Source organism: Ranitomeya variabilis, chromosome 1, assembly GCF_051348905.1.
Source record: "Ranitomeya variabilis isolate aRanVar5 chromosome 1, aRanVar5.hap1, whole genome shotgun sequence".
In the NCBI taxonomy this organism is placed as follows: Eukaryota; Metazoa; Chordata; class Amphibia; order Anura; family Dendrobatidae; genus Ranitomeya; species Ranitomeya variabilis.
Genome location: NC_135232.1, coordinates 970,512,707 through 970,530,103, shown reverse-complemented (window position 1 = coordinate 970,530,103; position 17,397 = coordinate 970,512,707). Strand labels below are relative to the sequence as shown.

Sequence of the window (17,397 nt, the reverse complement as noted above, 5' to 3'; positions counted from 1 at the left end):
AAACATCTATCAGTGTGTGCAAAACAGACAGCACAAGGATGTCAGAGTGCTGTCCGATATTTTCATGGACGCCTAGGCTTACATTGGAGAGTTTGATCAGTGACGATAATGAAAATGGGACTTTTTGTGGACCACTCGTTATACAAAAAATACACGGACATGTAAACAGCTGTAGACTATAAAAAGGCATTTGTTCCATCAGAAAAAACATGGATGGAACTTATACAAGTAAGGGCTAGTGCAGAGGAGCGTATCTTCGTTCTGTGTGTCATGCTACAAAACATTGGATTGCACTCGGACCACTGTTAGTCAATGGGGCCGTGCATATGTCCGATATTTATCTTGCACAGAAAGGGTCTGTGAAAAAAGAAAAAAAAAGGATCGCTGTATGACCAAGTTTGATCTGATATTTGGATCATACTCGGCTTTGCAAGTTGATGAGTCTGTGGAAACCATAGGACTGCACGCTGATGGCATCAGAGTGCAGTCTGATTTCCACACACTGATGGGAGAAAAAAAATATTTTTTCCATTCTGTCTTCTCATCCAAGAGAATGGGGTCACACCATGATCGTACTCTGATCAGAGCTTGATCCCAATGTCATTTGCATAATTTACCTGATCCTCTCAGATGGGAGGATACACGCTCGCCTGCACTTGCCCTAAAACTAAAGTCTGAATGAGCCGTTCTTTGTATATTGCCATCCGGTGAGTCAAAGTTATACATGATTTCTCCATATGTGCACTTCTACATAAATAATAGTGTAAATGTATAAGATATATTCAAGGTAAAAGCAACAATCCACAGAAACTACTGCACTACAATGATGTATGCAGTGAAATCCAAATCGTTCCTACAATGTCCACAGGCAAATAAACAGTGGAAATGTCCACCCTCTGCTGAGATCAGAATCTGCAATGAGTTCCTATCCTGCGGTATAACAGTGGAGCCACATCTGCAATAATGAGCAAACAGCGCGACATTCAGCCCATAAATCAGCGCTGGACTGGAGCTGAGAGCAATGAAAAGACTAGTATGATGGTTTTCTCCTGTAGAATCAATATCACACAGCTCCTGGTTCTACCACTGCTGTGCATGGACACTGGAGGCTCCCATACCCCATAGTGTCAGTGGGATCGGCCCACCATCTAACGTGTACCTCCACGGAGTAATGTCTGTTAAACACAGCAATATCACACCGACCGCCCCTGCACGGAGACCACCTTACTCCCCCCAAAGACGATGTAGCAGGGAATTAAAATCAGGCATTTTGGATGCTTTAGACCCTCATCTACCTCTAGAATAGGGGTCTCTAACCGCAGTCCGCTGTGAATGGAGGGGTGCAGCCCTGCATCTGTCAGACATTTACGGCATATCATGTGATTTGCCATAAACCTCTACGATGAGAATACCCCATGAAACATCTATAGCGCTGCCTACAGATCTCAGTTAAAGTGGATTTCCAGTACTTTTACATTGATGATGTATAGGACAGGTACCGTAATTAATTAATAAAATAGGTAGAATTCTGACACCCAGCACCCCCACCCCCATAAGCAGTTACTAACTCTGGTGATGGATGGATGATAACAGTGCACAGAACACCCCAGCTCCGTTCACTGTAGTGTCTGCTGCTGGGTACTGCAGATCAATGCTGTAGAAACTAATCTGCAGCGGCCACTACACAATCTACAGAGCCGTGGTATCTCACTCCATACATTGCTTACATCTGGGCACCAGAACTCATATCAGCTGGTCTGTGGGGGTGCTGAGCATCGGACCCCACTGATCCTAATGGCAGATCATCAATATAAAAGTACTGGAGAACCCAATTAATCCATGTTTAGCTGGATCTGGCTATATATTTCATGTGTATGGGCAGCATACAGCTTTTTTTCCCCCACCTGTCCTCCCTTCCATCCACATGTTAGCTCCCTCATTGAAAGTAACCTACATCACTGCGGAAAGATTAGCGAATACGAAGCTCTACCTGGAGCTAAAAGCTGGGAGAAAAATTCACATTTTGCTCCAGTCAATACTTTGGACTTGTAGATAACAATGAGGAAAAGCTAAAGTGTGCGCAACTACGAGATAACATAGGAATGCAGAGTTCTTGCTTTAAAAAATAATAAAAAGCACACCTGAACACATTGGTTGTTGCTATCCGCAATCAATATCTTGCCATTGGTGGATGCAGCTACCCCTTGAAGATTAGTAAATTCACCCTTATTTCTCCCTTTTGTACCTAAAAGTGATGGAGAAAACAAAAATATGGTAAAGTAATTGTAAGAGCTTTTTATTACAATTAATTTTCTCTACTCTATACACATTTAAAAGTGAAAGGCAACAAACAACTGTAGGAGAGGCTATGCAAATGAGCCACTTATGAAAAGTTATATTGCTGTACAGAAGATAAAAAGAAAAAAAAAAAAAAAAAATCTCTTTCACACAGGGCCCTTGGATTTATTTTTCCCTTAATAAGCATAGAATCATAGAATGATAGAGTTGGAAGGGACGTCCTGGGTCATCTGGTCCAACCCCCTGCTCAAAGCAGGAGTCACTGAACCATCTCAGACAGTTGTCTGTCCAGCCTCTGTTTGAAGACTTCCATTGAAGGAGAACTCACCACCTCTCGTGGCAGCCTGTTCCACTCATTGATCACCCTAACTGTCAGAAAGGTTTTTTTCTAATATCTAATCTGTATCTTCTCTCTTTCAGCTTCATCTCATTGCTTCTTGTGTTTCCATGTGCAAATAAGAATAACGATGATTCCTCTACACTGACAGCCCTTCAGATATTTGTAGACCGCTATTAAGTTTCCTCTAAGCCAAAAACATTCCCAGATCCTTTAACCGTTCCTCGTTGGACAGTTTGCAGTCTGCTCACCATCCTGGTAGCTTCAGTTTTTCAATGTCTTTTTTAAAATGTGGTGCCCAGAACTGGACACAGTATTCCAGATGAGGCCTGAGCTAGGAGAAGTAGAGGGGGATAACAAAGACCTTCATTTAAAAACTGCATTTTGTGTTTACTTGTGTTATCCTTGTCTAATATTAAAGGTTTCAGATCACCAAAGAAATTTAAAAACTGTGACAAACATGCAGAAAAATAGGAACTCAGGAAGGGGGCAAACACGTTCACATTACTGCGTGTGTAATAATATATTTACATATAAACACAAACATCTGGTCCTTAGAAGGTGTTAAAAGTACTTAAATAACCTTAGCATTCAAAAAACACATGACAAATTATATTATGCCATCAAAAACTAAACCGATATCCAAGAAGCATCGTTTCTCCTTGCAGAGAGTGACATGCTAAGCATGCCGAGATGAGGAGACTTAAAGCCACAATGCTCCTCTGGGAAATATGCAAATTGTCTCTTCAGAGAGGAAGAGGACTAGACCTGTAGTGACACCTATCGGAAGTAGCAATCCTAACAGTCAATGTCGACCCTTTAACGAGCCTTGTCACATGACGTAGGATAAAAGCCAAAACCAAAATCTCAATTTGCAGACACTGTTTCGGGGTACTGCCCCTCATCAGTGCAAAGTGGAGATCTGGTTTGGCTTGGATATCGGTCAGACGCCTCTGACTCAGCCAAACCAGGTCTCCGCTTTGCACTGACGAGGGGCAGTACCCCAAACACAGTGTCTGCATACTGAGATTCTGATATGGCTTTTATCCTAAGTCATGTGACAAGGCTCGTTAAAGGGTCGACACTGACTGTTAGGATTGTTGCTACTTCCAATAGGTGGCACTAGAGTTCTAGTCCTCTTCCTCTCTGAAGAGACAATTTGCAAAAACTAAGCCGAAATGCAGAAGTTGTGTGAAACAGTAAGTACACTGTTACTAAGGAAATGAAGATATTAAGTAGCAGCCAGGCACTGCTAATCAAATGCGCTGGATTAACTTGTTCTTCAGCAAGTGTGACCACTTCTATAACAGAAGACGTTTGGGCAGTTGCTTGTCTGGGGCATTCCGATGTATGATAACACAATTCCAAAGAGGAAAGACATCAGCAATGATCTCAGAGAAACAATGGTTGCGGCTCATTAGTCTGAGATGGGTTATAAGGGTTTGGCAAAAAAAAATTAAAAAAATTGGAATCCATCATTCTACAGTCAGAAAGAGGATACATAAGCATAAGTGGAAAACATCAACACAATTGCCAATTTTTCCAGGAGTGGATGACCATGCAACGCTCAGAGAAACTGAAAAAACCAAAGAGCTAAAGCTTGACTCTAAAGGCCTCAGTTAGCAAGTTAAATGTTCAAGTTCATTACAGTACAGTTAAATAAACTGAACAACTATGGCTTGTTTCGAAATGTCGGCAGAAAGACCCTTCTTTCCAAAAAAGAACATGACAGCAAGGAAAACATTTATAAAGTTGTATATCAACAATCCACAAGACTTCTGGAACAAGGTCATTTGGACAGAAGAGACAGAAATGGAGATGTCTGGCTACAATGGAAAATGTTTGTGCAGGGCAAAGATAAAACTCAGTGTATTATTACAAATGTTTCATAGTACGGTAATTGTCAAGGTCGGTCGTGGAGGGGGTGATGATTTGGGCCCGTTTTGCAGACACAGGACTTGGGCAATTGAGTCAACTATGAACTCCTCTGTATATTATAGTATTCCAGCAACATATGTGAGGCTATCTAACCAAAAGCTAAAACTTGACTGACACTGGGTCGTGTAACATGACATGGATCCCAAGCACACCAGCAAACCTACATCAGGATGACAGAATCAAGGTGTGGCAATGGCCAAGTCACAGTCCAGACCTCTGCCCAACTGATGAATGCCAACAAACCCCAAATGGAATCAGGAGGTTTTGTTATGTAATCTGAAATAAGCATGATGCAGGGACGGAGACCATGATTCCAGTGATACAATACTTTGCTTACTGGGTGATGCAGTTATAATAGTTAGTTTTTTCTCTTGCAGATTTAACAGAGCTCTGTTTAGCCACGTATAACTGATTGTCAGCTTTCTGTGTACATTGCAGAGTGACAGAAATCTGCTAATCAGTAGTGCAGGCTTGGATGGACTACAAGGCAGCTTGTTCTGTGGTGATAATCTCCTGCTGATAAAACACTGGTTATATAGAGGCAAAACACTGCTCAGCAAGTAGCACATCACTACTCAGGGTCTCTGCTCCTACATCATGTTGCTCTCAGATTATATAGCAAAAACCTGCTGAAAGATTCCTCTATTTAAATGAACCACTCTGCAGAATTAACTAGAAATTAGAGAACTGAGCATTACATCTTACATGCGGTCTAAAATCAGCCCAAATACACTATTCTACCTTTACATTTGTTTGTGGTGGATCAGGTGATCATCAGATTTAAACTTTACTTTTTTTGCAGTAACATTTTTTTTTTATTAAAACCTGCAGTACTATGATAGCTCATGCTTGTAAACATAATTAAATAGCGGCATAGTCTTATAGAAGCCCGACATGTAAGCAAAGGCGCACACGGGGTAGAAGAGCTGGGGGCTTTATCTGTAGATTTTGCTTTGGTGGTTGCATTCTCGGCCAAGCCGTATAATTCAGTTCTATCATTCTACATTTTTCGGGACACCCTTCACTGCAGCAAGGTAAATAAATACTTAAATGCGATTCCCTCTAGAGCCCGTGTCACTTACCTACTCTAAATATTAAGTCATCCTCTATAGGGTTTTCTTTCCTCTTCCCTGTGCTGTACATACTCGCTGGCCTCTTCACTGCCTTCTGTTTGACGTGGCCACTGCCCGGAGACTTCACTCTCCTCTTCACCCCCTCTGTTGTGGGGGACACGTCGGCCGACTTCACCACCTTCAGCTTAAAGGGGCTGCCTTTAATATGCTGATCGTAAAGCCTCAGAGACAGAGTAAAGTCACCTTCCTTTGGAATTGTAAACAGATATTCATAGGTGCCATTTTTGTTGTCTAGAATCTCCCCATCCGTGACACTGCCATCGGGCGTGAAGAGCTCCGCTGAGATATAGGCACTCCCAGTCTTGCACAGCTCACCGTCCTTGTCCTTTGTAGTGATGGTAACAGACATAGGCTGACCCACCACACTCTGTCTCAGACCTTCACCGGTGGCCACCGTTTCAGAAGCCACAGCGTTTGTGGTCAGTATAGTGCCAAGATTGTGAATAGACTTTTTCAGCCCTTCAGTTTCCACAATGAAGTCCAGTTGGTCGTTCTCATGAGGATGCAATGGGAAAACCTGCTCCGCCAATTCATTTAGCTTGTCGCTCATCTGTTTCTTCACTAGTAAGACCTCCGTCTCCGTCCCATGGTTAAGTGCTTGTGCTGTAAAAGTACTACAACTCTTAATACTATCCTGCCCTTCAATTAACGTGTCTAGCTGGGCCTGGAGGACCTAAGACCAAAGTACAGAATGCAGAAGTTAATTATTTGACTAGTAAGAAACACCCATCACTACACATGCACACTCTTACAGGAGACTGGCCGCTACTAGATAAGACTCTTCACACACCAAGAGTTTCATATTATATACAAAGCTTAGAAATGTGGACAAAATAAAGTTGGGCGAACACTCCTAATAGCCAAACAGCTCAATAGGTCATCAGCTGAAGCCCATTCCCACCCTCTCTATACACATGCACGCGCAGTACAGCCTGACCAATGTTATTTTAGTGGAGAGAAGAAAATGAGCTGCTGTCAGACTAATGTCACTTAACATTTGCCATTGGGGAGTAAGGACACATTTTAGATCGCCCCTTTGCCTGAAGTCATGTAACACAGAGGCTGTCAGTCAAGCAGGAGGCCAAGGTGCTGGTATGGGAATAGAGCTGGAGTGACAGAGGCCTCAGACCTACAAATAGTTGTTTGGCCTTATTTGCATATTAAATCAAAACCCGATTTCTCTATAATGGAGGAACGGACTTGGCCATATAAAAGTATAGCTAGGCATGCACATATAAATCATATTGGGGGTGAAATCCTACTGACAGATTGCTTTTAAAGGGGTAATCCTGCGGGTGACTTGCGGCGCCCCCGCACCGCCGCAGGGCCGAGGGGGTACCCGGAGCCGGGCCTCTAGTTCTCAGTCTCGGGGTTGTCACGGTGGCTAGACCCGGTCCGTGGCCCTGTCCGTCAGTGGGGGACGTCCAGTGTAATAGGTGGTAGTAATGGTAGCGATGGAGCGGTGCGGTTGTGGGGTGTAAGTCGCGGTAAATAACGAGGACACCAGGTTGCAGTCTCTTTACCTCTTTACTGGAGATCTCTGAGTCCTCAGTCCAGAACACGGTTCACCAGGCTACGCAAGTCCGGCCGGTCCAATGGCACCTCCAGAGTTCTCCTCTCAGGTGGAAATCTGTGCCTTCCTTCTAGCGCTATGTGTTGTAGTCCTTCCCTGCTGTGCTCACGGAAAGTAACCCCACAACGGTTGTGTCTGTTTCTTAAGTTCCCTCACAACTCGATTTGATGTTCCTCTGTAATCCACCCCTTCCCTGTATTCAGGTTGGAATGGCACCCGTTTGTCAGGTAGGCCTGGAGTTCTTCCGGGACCCTAGAGTCGCCCCTCTCCCGCAATTGCCCCCCCAAGACTTCATAGGTGATATGTGGTAGACAGCCCGCCTGAGACCGACTGTCCTGCCGCTGTTTGGAGTATGGCTTGAAGCTGTATTCTAATCCACTCCCTCGGCGTTCCGGCCACCGGTATTGCGCCTCAGCAGGGTGCTGCCTCTTTCAACAAAACCCCTGCTGGTATTCTCCTTCTGCTTGATCTCGTTTCTCACTCAGCACAATCTATCTCGCCTCTAGTCCCCTCCTGAGTCCCGCCGCTTCCAGGAGCCTGCGCGGACCCGTTACGTTCTTTCAATGCCAAGCCTCTGCCAGGATCCCACCCCTGGCAGAGACCCTACAGTCTCTCCCTTCACAACACCCCCTGCCACAGGGTGTTGCTCCGTTCAATCCCGTCAGCGTTCTCTTCTAACTTCCTGCCTGACCCCCAGTTTACCCACTATGGTGGGGAGTGGCCTAATGAATAGCACCCTTAGCTCCCCCCGGAGGCCCAGCTGTGAAACATATTGGTGTCTGTGATACCTGATTGGAGGAACTCCTTCGGTGCCATCGAACGTACCATGGCTCCCCTTAGCGGCGAAGCCACAGCACTGCAACGACCAGGACTCTGGGGCGCTGCAGACTCTACTCACATGGCATCTGTTAGAGGTTTGCCAGGTCGTAAGCATGGCCAGCAGGCATCTCATCTGTCCTTTTAATTAGAACAGGACGCATGCAAGATGCAAATGCTGGTTGGCTCAAGACCTGGAAAGTGGCCACCAGACAGGTCAGTAGCACCCGCAAAAGCGAGAAGAGCGGGACAAGCCTTTTAACGGATGTTACACTCATACAACTTTATTTTTTCACTAAAATGAGTAACATGCCTTATGCTTCAGCCCATAGTTCACTTCTAGTTCCATAAGTAAGACGCTCTTCCGAACATTTAGTGTTTTCTGCAAGTCCTCGAAGGTGGAGTGAATTTCCTCCACTATGCTGGACTTCTGTGCTGCGAGCTGATTGATGATCTCGGATACAACCTGTAATGCCGAGTCTATTTCTGGTAATCTGAAATCATGGAAAGAAATGCAATAAAAAAAAATGGAGAGATATACATATCTTGTAACCAATACATACAAGCCGGCCGTGGAGAAGCAAGTATTCCAAAGACGTATGCTTGTCCCCTCTCTTGTACAGCCATGCTCTACAATGGCAGTGACGGAGTTATATTGTGAATTACATCCAATTATTTACAATGTAATGGGAATTTCTTTTGGTAAGAAATGCATTTATTTGTGGCTGAGAACCAAGACCCCCCATTAATCACATCATGCTGCGAGCACTATATGAAAAAGCAGGCCTACTCCGAAAGAAACCCATACCTCTTCTTGACGGCATCCAGCTGAGCCTGTAGTGCTGCCTTATGTTGCTCCACCACATCTTTGAGGGGCACGGTGGGGTGCTCGGCGTGCTCCCCTCCAGTACAGTCCTGGCACATCGCAGTCTCACATGACTGGCAGTAAAATTCCATAACCTGCAGCAAACAAAACAAAAAACTGAAAATTATTTACTATTCTTAACCCTAAAATAGATAAAACAACAATGGCAATGGTTAAAGGATTAGAAAAACATGGCAGCTTTCTCCCCAAAATTGTGCCCCACCTATCCAAAGCTTGGTGGTTTAGGTCTATGGAGAGGAATTTCCAATGACATACAAAGCTTATGAACAAGTGTGGCAGCCATGTGTCTCTAATCATCGACAATCTCGCTAAACATTCTTATGTTATCTGATTATTTTTCAGCACAAGTCCATTATTATTGTAAATATACAACAGCCAGCAGGAATCAAGGGAAAATTAAATACAAATTTTCAAACTGGCCACTGGGTTTTTTCTTTACACTCCGACATCTGTTCTTTCAGAAAATTCACATGTATATTAACAGCAATAGACCCCATTTGTGTACTGAAGCATCTAATGAGCGTGTGCAATAGAGGGGGAGAAGGGTCAACTGTGACATTACATTTTACAAATGGCGGATCCTTTGTAGTGATGAGCGAACGTGCTCGGCTAAGGTGTTATCCAATCATGCTCGGGTGCTAACAGTGTCTTTGGCATGTTTGAAAAATATGTTGGGAGTCGCCGCAGCTGAATGTCTCACGGATGTTCGATGGTCAGATAACACGTTATCCAAGCACGATGGCTCATTACTAATCCTTTGTTATCAGTGGTGTATAAAAACGTTATCTATCATTATTATCCTGTCTGTGATGATAAAGTGGGTCTCAAATACCCCCAAAGAGAAGTGCAACAATGTCAATTATTTTATTTATTTATTTTTTTAAATATGGATTGTGATTACCAATTGCTTACAATATTTTTGAAAAAAAATTACATATATCCTACACACACTTAAAATAAAACCTGATTTAAAATGTCCAATAGGTCATTTTCTGATTAAACATTACCTTTAGGATGCATGCACACGTTCCAGATTTGTCGCGTTTTTTTTTTTCGCTATAAAAACGCATCCATTAAGCATCCTATTAAAATAGAATGCAATCCGCAATTTTTGTGCATATGTTGCGCTTTTTCCGCGAATAAAACGTATCGCGGAAAAAAACGCAGCATGTTCATTAATTTTGTGGATTATTCGCGGATTTCCCACTATTTAATGCATTGGGAAGCTCCGGAAAAAAACGTGAAAAATCCGCACCAAAAAACACGAGAAAAACGCATGTGGATTTCCTGCGGAAAAAGTCCGGTTTTGTTCAGGAAATTTCTGCAAATAATCCTGACGTGTGCACATAGCCTAAGGCCGGTGTAACAGGCCAGATTATACCCCCAGGCCAGACTATACCCGGGGTTAAAGTGGCCTAGGCTAGATTATACCCCGGGTATACTTTGGCCTAGGCCAAACTATACCCCGGGGTATAAAATAGCCTAGGCCAAAGTATACCCCTCCAGGCCAGATTATACCCCCCAGGGTAAGCTGAGGGAAAGCTGCTCATTCTTCTAGGTCACAGCTCCCCCTCCCATCGGGCACTGCTCCTTTTCAAGCTCCTCCACCTCTGGTGACGCCAGGGATCTCCCTTTCTAAGCCCCACCCCCTCCCTATAGTCACATGTGACATGAAATCTTCAGCCCTGCTCGTGCCAGCTCGTTGTCTTGGCGCCTTGGATATGCTTGGAAAAGGGCTTTGTATACCTAGGGGGCACTGACGAGCACTGAGGGGTGGGTGGGGAACCCCTTTACTGGTTGCTATGGGATATAGCATGATCACTCTATCCTAGCAACACCTTGGATACGCTTGGAAAAGGGGTTTATCTATCTTGGGGGCACCATTGCAGCACTGCGGGTGGGTGGGGAAACCTTTTACTGGTTGCTATGGGATTTTACATGATCACTCTATCCTAGCAACGCCTTGAATACGCTTGAAAAAGGGGTTTATCTACCTTGGGGGCACTCTCGCAGCACTTAAGGATAGGTGGTTAACCCCTTAGGTGGTTGCTATGGGATTTTACATGACCACTTTATCCTAGCAACGGCTTGTATACGCTTGGAAAAGGGGTTTATCTACCTTGGGGGCACCCTTGCAGCACTGTGGGGAAGCCGGGGAACCCTTTTACTGGTTGCTATGGGATTTTACATGACCAATTTATCCTAGCAACGCCTTGTATACGCTTGGAAAAGGGGTTAATCTACCTTGGGGGCACCCTCACAGCACTGCGGGGTGGGTGGGGAACCCTTTTACTGGTTGCTATGGGATTTTACATGGCCATTCTATCCTAGCAACGCCTTGGATACGCTTAAAAAATGGGTTTATCTACCATGGGGGCACCCTCGCAGCACTGCGGGGAAGCCGGGGAACCCTTTTACTGAGGAAGGAAACAGCACAAAAATTCAAAAGCTGACTTAGGCCATAGTATACCCCCGGGGGATAAACTTTATACCAGGGGGTATAAAATAGTTTTTATAGTATTTCTCTAGGCCATAATGTTATCACTTCACTGTTTTTCTCACCCTATTGCTTATTTGTTGAAAAGTGTGCAGATCTGAACTGACAGTAGATGGCGCTGTCCTGTCAGTGCATAGTTAATGATAACTTGTTTTGTATGTTCTCTATGACACCTCTCTGCTCTCTATGACACCAAATCTTTTCCAATTTTGACAACCATGGAAGATCAATTGTATGACCAGCTTTTGAGATTCTACACTGCAACAGAACAAAGGTACCCTCAGTATACCTACGATCTACCTCCTGAGAAACGTGCAAATGCCAAGTCCCAGTTTAGACAAACAGCAAAGCCATATCGAGCCCAAGGAGGAATTGTTTATCATAGGGAAAAGGAGGTTCTTACTAAAAGTCGACTGCCAAATATCCTGAAGGCCTGTCATGACAACCCAATATCTGGGGGCCATTTTGGCAGAGATAAAACTTTAGCCAAAATCTCTGACCGGTTTTACTGGAAGGGAATGAAAAATGACGTTCACCAGTATGTGAAAGCCTGTCAAAAATGTTTTGTTATAAATCCCAAAATCACAAAGGAAGCTCCACCACTCAACAGTATATCAGTGCCTGGAAAAGTATGGAGCTTAGTTGGGATTGATATGATTGGCCCTCTTCAGGAAACATCAAATGGCAACAAATATATAGTTGCTGCCACTGATCATTTCTCCAAATGGACTGAAGCAACAGCTGTCCCAGATAAGAGTGCCAAGTCAGTGGCAAATTTTTTGTACTCCGTTATCTGTCGCCTTGGCTGTATGGAGACTCTGATTAGCGACCAGGGACGAGAGTTTGTAAACTCGATCATTGACAACCTGATGGAACATTTTCAAACAGATCACCGTATTTCATCTGCATACCACCCACAAACAAATGGCCAGCGGGAACGTGATAATCGGACACTTAAAGAAGCTCTTAGTAAGCTTGTCAATGACCAAGGAAACAACTGGGATCAATTCATCCCTGGTGTTCTGTTTGCCTATCACACATCTGTGCATGCTTCAACCAAGGTTACTCCATTTGAGGTCATGTATGGACGGAAGGCCAAGCTTCCCATGGACCTTAATCCCTCAAAAGATGATACGGTGGATCCCATGCCCATTTCAGATCATGCCACCCCTGATGTGCTAAATACACTGTCAAGCATTCTTAAAAAGCTGCACTCAGACGTCAGTACCAACATCCACTCTGCTCAAGAACACCAGAAGTGTGCCTTTGATCGCCGACACAAAAGCAACAAAGAAATCACTGCTGGTACCATAGTTTATATCAAGAATCAGCGCCGTATTCAACGCATAGGTTCAAAGATGGAACCACGCTGGATTGGACCTTATTTAGTTGTGGAATCCTTGACCAAGGGACGAGTAAAACTTAAGAACAACAAAACTGGCAAGATATTAAGCAACACATACCACACCAGCAACCTAAAGATTTACCAGGATAAAGAGGCTTCTCCACCATCCGATGATGATTATTCCAGTGACTCTGCCACACAGAAAAATAAGCAAACTAAGGCTTTCAACCTACTACCAAGTTCAAGAAGGAAGTATCTTAGCACCACTCTTGGCCTTACGTTTAGTAAGGTTGTATACTGTGGATGCAGACGAGACCTTGAACAACCACGGCGTACATATAAAACCAAAGGTGATGGAAACTGCTTCTTCCGGGCCATCAGCTACATCTTGACAGGAACAGAGGACAACCATTCCCTTCTCAGAGATAAAGTCATCCACCATATGAAAACTGACTTGACAAAAAAACTACAGGACTACTTGAACCAAAATGTGAATGAATATGTGAACATCTCTGGAATCTCTCGTGATGGAGTCTGGGCAACTGATGCAGAGATCATGACCACGGCGAATCTGTTGAGTTGCGACATAATAATCTACACAAACGTCGGTGACTCCATGGATTGGTTGACATATCCTGCAAGCTTCAATCTGCAGTCAACAACTGAACATGCACTGTATCTTGAAAATAAGCACGATCATTTCAATGTTGTTATCAGTGTTTAGCTTTAAACGTTAATTTGGTAGCAAGGACATGCTAGACTAAATGTCATAATACACAGAATGACTGTTGGGCGATTTGTTGCCCCAGATAATTGCATTGCATGATAAGTGACTTATAGCTAATGAGAAATTATTGCCCCCCCTCCCACCGCTAGGTGGTGCTGGCTCTGCTTCTACAAGCTCCAACGGCACTAGCCAGGTGCCGCTCTCCTCTATGGCGCCTGGCTGTGACGTCGGCGCATGGAGAGGCAGCGCCACCTAGCGGCAGGAGGGGGACCCCGTCTACCAGGAGACGGGCAGCGGCGGTTAGCGAGGGGGGGTAATCGGGCAGCCCCCCTAAGGTAACTATAAAATGGGGGGGTATTTGTAATGCATATGCATTACAAATACCCCCCTTTACAACTACTTTTGCCATGGGCAAAAGTTTTGTATAGTGGGAGGTACTCTTTAAGAATTGTCAGTTTGGTTTCTCAATAAAATGTTGAAGCATTAAGTAATTCTTGTGTATATCACTCAATGCAAATGATTTCATTGGGGTATAATATGAGCTGAGAGGTATAAATTGGGCTAGGCAACTTTAACCCCAGATTAGTTACATAATCTGGCCTGGAGGGGTATAGTTTGGCCTAGGCTATTTTACACCCCGGGGTATAGTTTGGCCTAGGCCAGTTTATGCCCGGGTATACTCTGGCATAGACCAAATTATACCCGGGGTTAATCTGGGACAGGGTTACTTTGGCCTGTTACACCGAGGAACCCTTTTACTGGTTGCTATGGGATTTTACATGACCACTTTATCCTAGCAATGCCTTGTATATGCTTGGAAAAGGGGTTTATCTACCTTGGGGGCACCCTGCTTGCTATAGGGTTTTACATGGTGTAAGTACCTTAGATTGATCATTTGAAATCGCTTAGCAACCAGGAAAAGAGTTCCCCAGCCTCCATGCAATGCTGCGACAGTGCCCCCAAGGTAGATAAGCCCCTTTTCCAAGCGTATCCAAGGCGTTGCTAGGATAAAGTGGCCATGTAAAATCCCATAGCAACCAGTAAAAGGGTTCCCCGGCTTCCCCGCAGTGCTGTGAGGGTGCCCCCAAGGTAGATAAACCCCTTTTCCAACCGTATCCAGGGCGTTGCTAGGATAAAGTGGCCATGTAAAATCCCATAGCAACCAGTAAAAGGGATCCCCACCCACCCCGCAGTGCTGTGAGGGTGTCCTCCAAGGTAGATTAACCCCTTTTCCAAGCGTATACAAGGCGTTGCTAGGATAAATTGGTCATGTAAAATCCCATAGCAACCAGTAAAAGGGTTCCCCGGCTTCCCCGCAGTGCTGTGAGGGTGCCCCCAAGGTAGATAAACCCCTTTTCCAACCGTATCCAGGGCGTTGCTAGGATAAAGTGGCCATGTAAAATCCCATAGCAACCAGTAAAAGGGATCCCCACCCACCCCGCAGTGCTGTGAGGGTGTCCTCCAAGGTAGATTAACCCCTTTTCCAAGCGTATACAAGGCGTTGCTAGGATAAATTGGTCATGTAAAATCCCATAGCAACCAGTAAAAGGGTTCCCCGGCTTCCCCGCAGTGCTGTGAGGGTGCCCCCAAGGTAGATAAACCCCTTTTCCAACCGTATCCAGGGCGTTGCTAGGATAAAGTGGCCATGTAAAATCCCATAGCAACCAGTAAAAGGGATCCCCACCCACCCCGCAGTGCTGTGAGGGTGTCCTCCAAGGTAGATTAACCCCTTTTCCAAGCGTATACAAGGCGTTGCTAGGATAAATTGGTCATGTAAAATCCCATAGCAACCAGTAAAAGGGTTCCCCGGCTTCCCCGCAGTGCTGTGAGGGTGCCCCCAAGGTAGATAAACCCCTTTTCCAACCGTATCCAGGGCGTTGCTAGGATAAAGTGGCCATGTAAAATCCCATAGCAACCAGTAAAAGGGATCCCCACCCACCCCGCAGTGCTGTGAGGGTGCCCCCAAGGTAGATTAACCCCTTTTCCAAGCGTATACAAGGCGTTGCTAGGATAAATTGGTCATGTAAAATCCCATAGCAACCAGTAAAAGGGTTCCCCGGCTTCCCCGCAGTGCTGTGAGGGTGCCCCCCAAGGTAGATAAACCCCTTTTCCAACCGTATCCAGGGCGTTGCTAGGATAAAGTGGCCATGTAAAATCCCATAGCAACCAGTAAAAGGCTATAGTCTGGCCTGAGGGTATAGTGTGGCCTGTTATAGTTTGGCCTAGGCTGTTTTACATCCTTAGGTATAGTTTGGCCTAGGCCAAAATATACCCAGGGTTAAATGTAGCCTAGGCCACTTTAACCCTGGGGGGTATAATGTGGCCTGGAGGGGTATAGTTTGGCCTAGGCTATTTTACACCCCGGGGTATAGTTTGGCCTAGGCCATTTTATGCCTGGGTATAGTTTGGCCTAGGCCAGTTTATACCCCGGGGTATACTCTGGCCTAGGCCAAATTATACCCGGGGTTAATCTGGGACGGGGTTACTTTGGCCTGTTACACCGGGATCACACATGCGAGAAAGACGGCTGAGTCTCGCATGTTAATACCCGGCCCTGCCGCCTGCACTCCGCTGCATAGCAATACATGGAGCTGCCCACTCCGCTCCGGAGTGCAGGTGGCAGGGCCGGGTATTAACATGCGAGACTCAGCCGTCTTTCTCGCATGTGTGATCCCGGCCTTAAAGTTACAGAGCACCTAGATATGGTCCAATAACTCGTTTTCTTCTACCATGGAAATACAGAGGCTGCAACCATGATAATGAATGTAGCTCACCTATCTCTAGCTCTAGTAAGAACCATTTATGTACAGATGAGCAGATATCAGGTTTAATGGTCCTAAAAATCCAAATTGATTCTTGCATTTCTTCCTCCATAGGAGATAATATGAGACATACATGATGAGACGGCTCAGAAATTCATCACCCTGGATAGGATATCCTAATACCCTAAGGTCTAATAAGAATATTTAGTTGCACTAGTTACTTTTTAATTCTGCAGTAGGACCTAATGAATAACCAGAGCTGCTGGGACCCGGCCAAGGATCCAACGCTCTAGCGTGACACACTAAGGAATTAGCATTTTGTTAATAATTAAAAAGGTCAAAAAGATTAGGTGGGTTCAAGTAACAAGATTGTACAGATGACAAGCAGAATTACTTGTGATCCTATTTAATCGGCTCCTTTCACTTCCTTCTGCTCACAGTCCATTCACTGGACACTACAGACAGGAACCCAGACAAGCTACACTTCATACAATCCATTACAACCCATTTAAGTGGAAAGATAACAGTTACCGAGCCAGCAATATGGCAAAATGGTCATCTTCAGAACTGCACAGAATTACTAAAGATCAGTTATTATCAAAAGATCAATTACCATCATAAAGTCCGTTAATTAGATCTTATTACGTTTCACAATATCACTACAATGTACCATAATGAGACCGTTCAGAGAAGAATGACGGTGCCTGTACACTGCATGATTACCGTGAATGAGTGTTCCTAGGCTGAGGATCGTCCGACACAACGATTCACATGTAGCCAGTTGGCGGTCATATATATGTTGCTCATGACTCAGATGTCGGTTTTTCACATACATGTTCTGTGGATTTCACTGATAGGAGACGCGCCCATTATCTATTGATCGGTTTACATATCCATATTTTTTTAAATAAAAATGAAGGAGACCGGGACTTTTTTATCAGTGTAAAAATCACCCAAACAAGTCTATGGGTTGAAGCTTTGTCATTTATTCATTTTTTCAGACGTGAAAATCACTGATGGTAAAAACTGGCACTGGTCCATTTTTCTGTGAAAAATCTCAGATGTCTGAATGAGGCCTTAGGATG

General features: G+C 44.6%; 1 protein-coding gene across 7 annotated transcripts in view; it reads right to left on the bottom strand.

The window, feature by feature from the left end:
- TRIM2 (tripartite motif containing 2) overlaps positions 1 to 17,397 on the bottom strand; it is a 141,164-nt gene that overhangs the window by 13,291 nt on the left and 110,476 nt on the right. For all 7 annotated transcript variants that reach the window (XM_077279340.1, XM_077279342.1, XM_077279349.1 and 4 more), the window contains 4 exons: positions 8,904 to 9,055; positions 8,409 to 8,589; positions 5,656 to 6,379; positions 2,142 to 2,245 (listed from right to left, as the gene is read on the bottom strand). In XM_077279340.1, the coding sequence (XP_077135455.1) occupies positions 2,142 to 2,245; positions 5,656 to 6,379; positions 8,409 to 8,589; positions 8,904 to 9,055 (1,161 nt within the window). The remainder of the gene's footprint in view (positions 1 to 2,141; positions 2,246 to 5,655; positions 6,380 to 8,408; positions 8,590 to 8,903; positions 9,056 to 17,397) is intronic.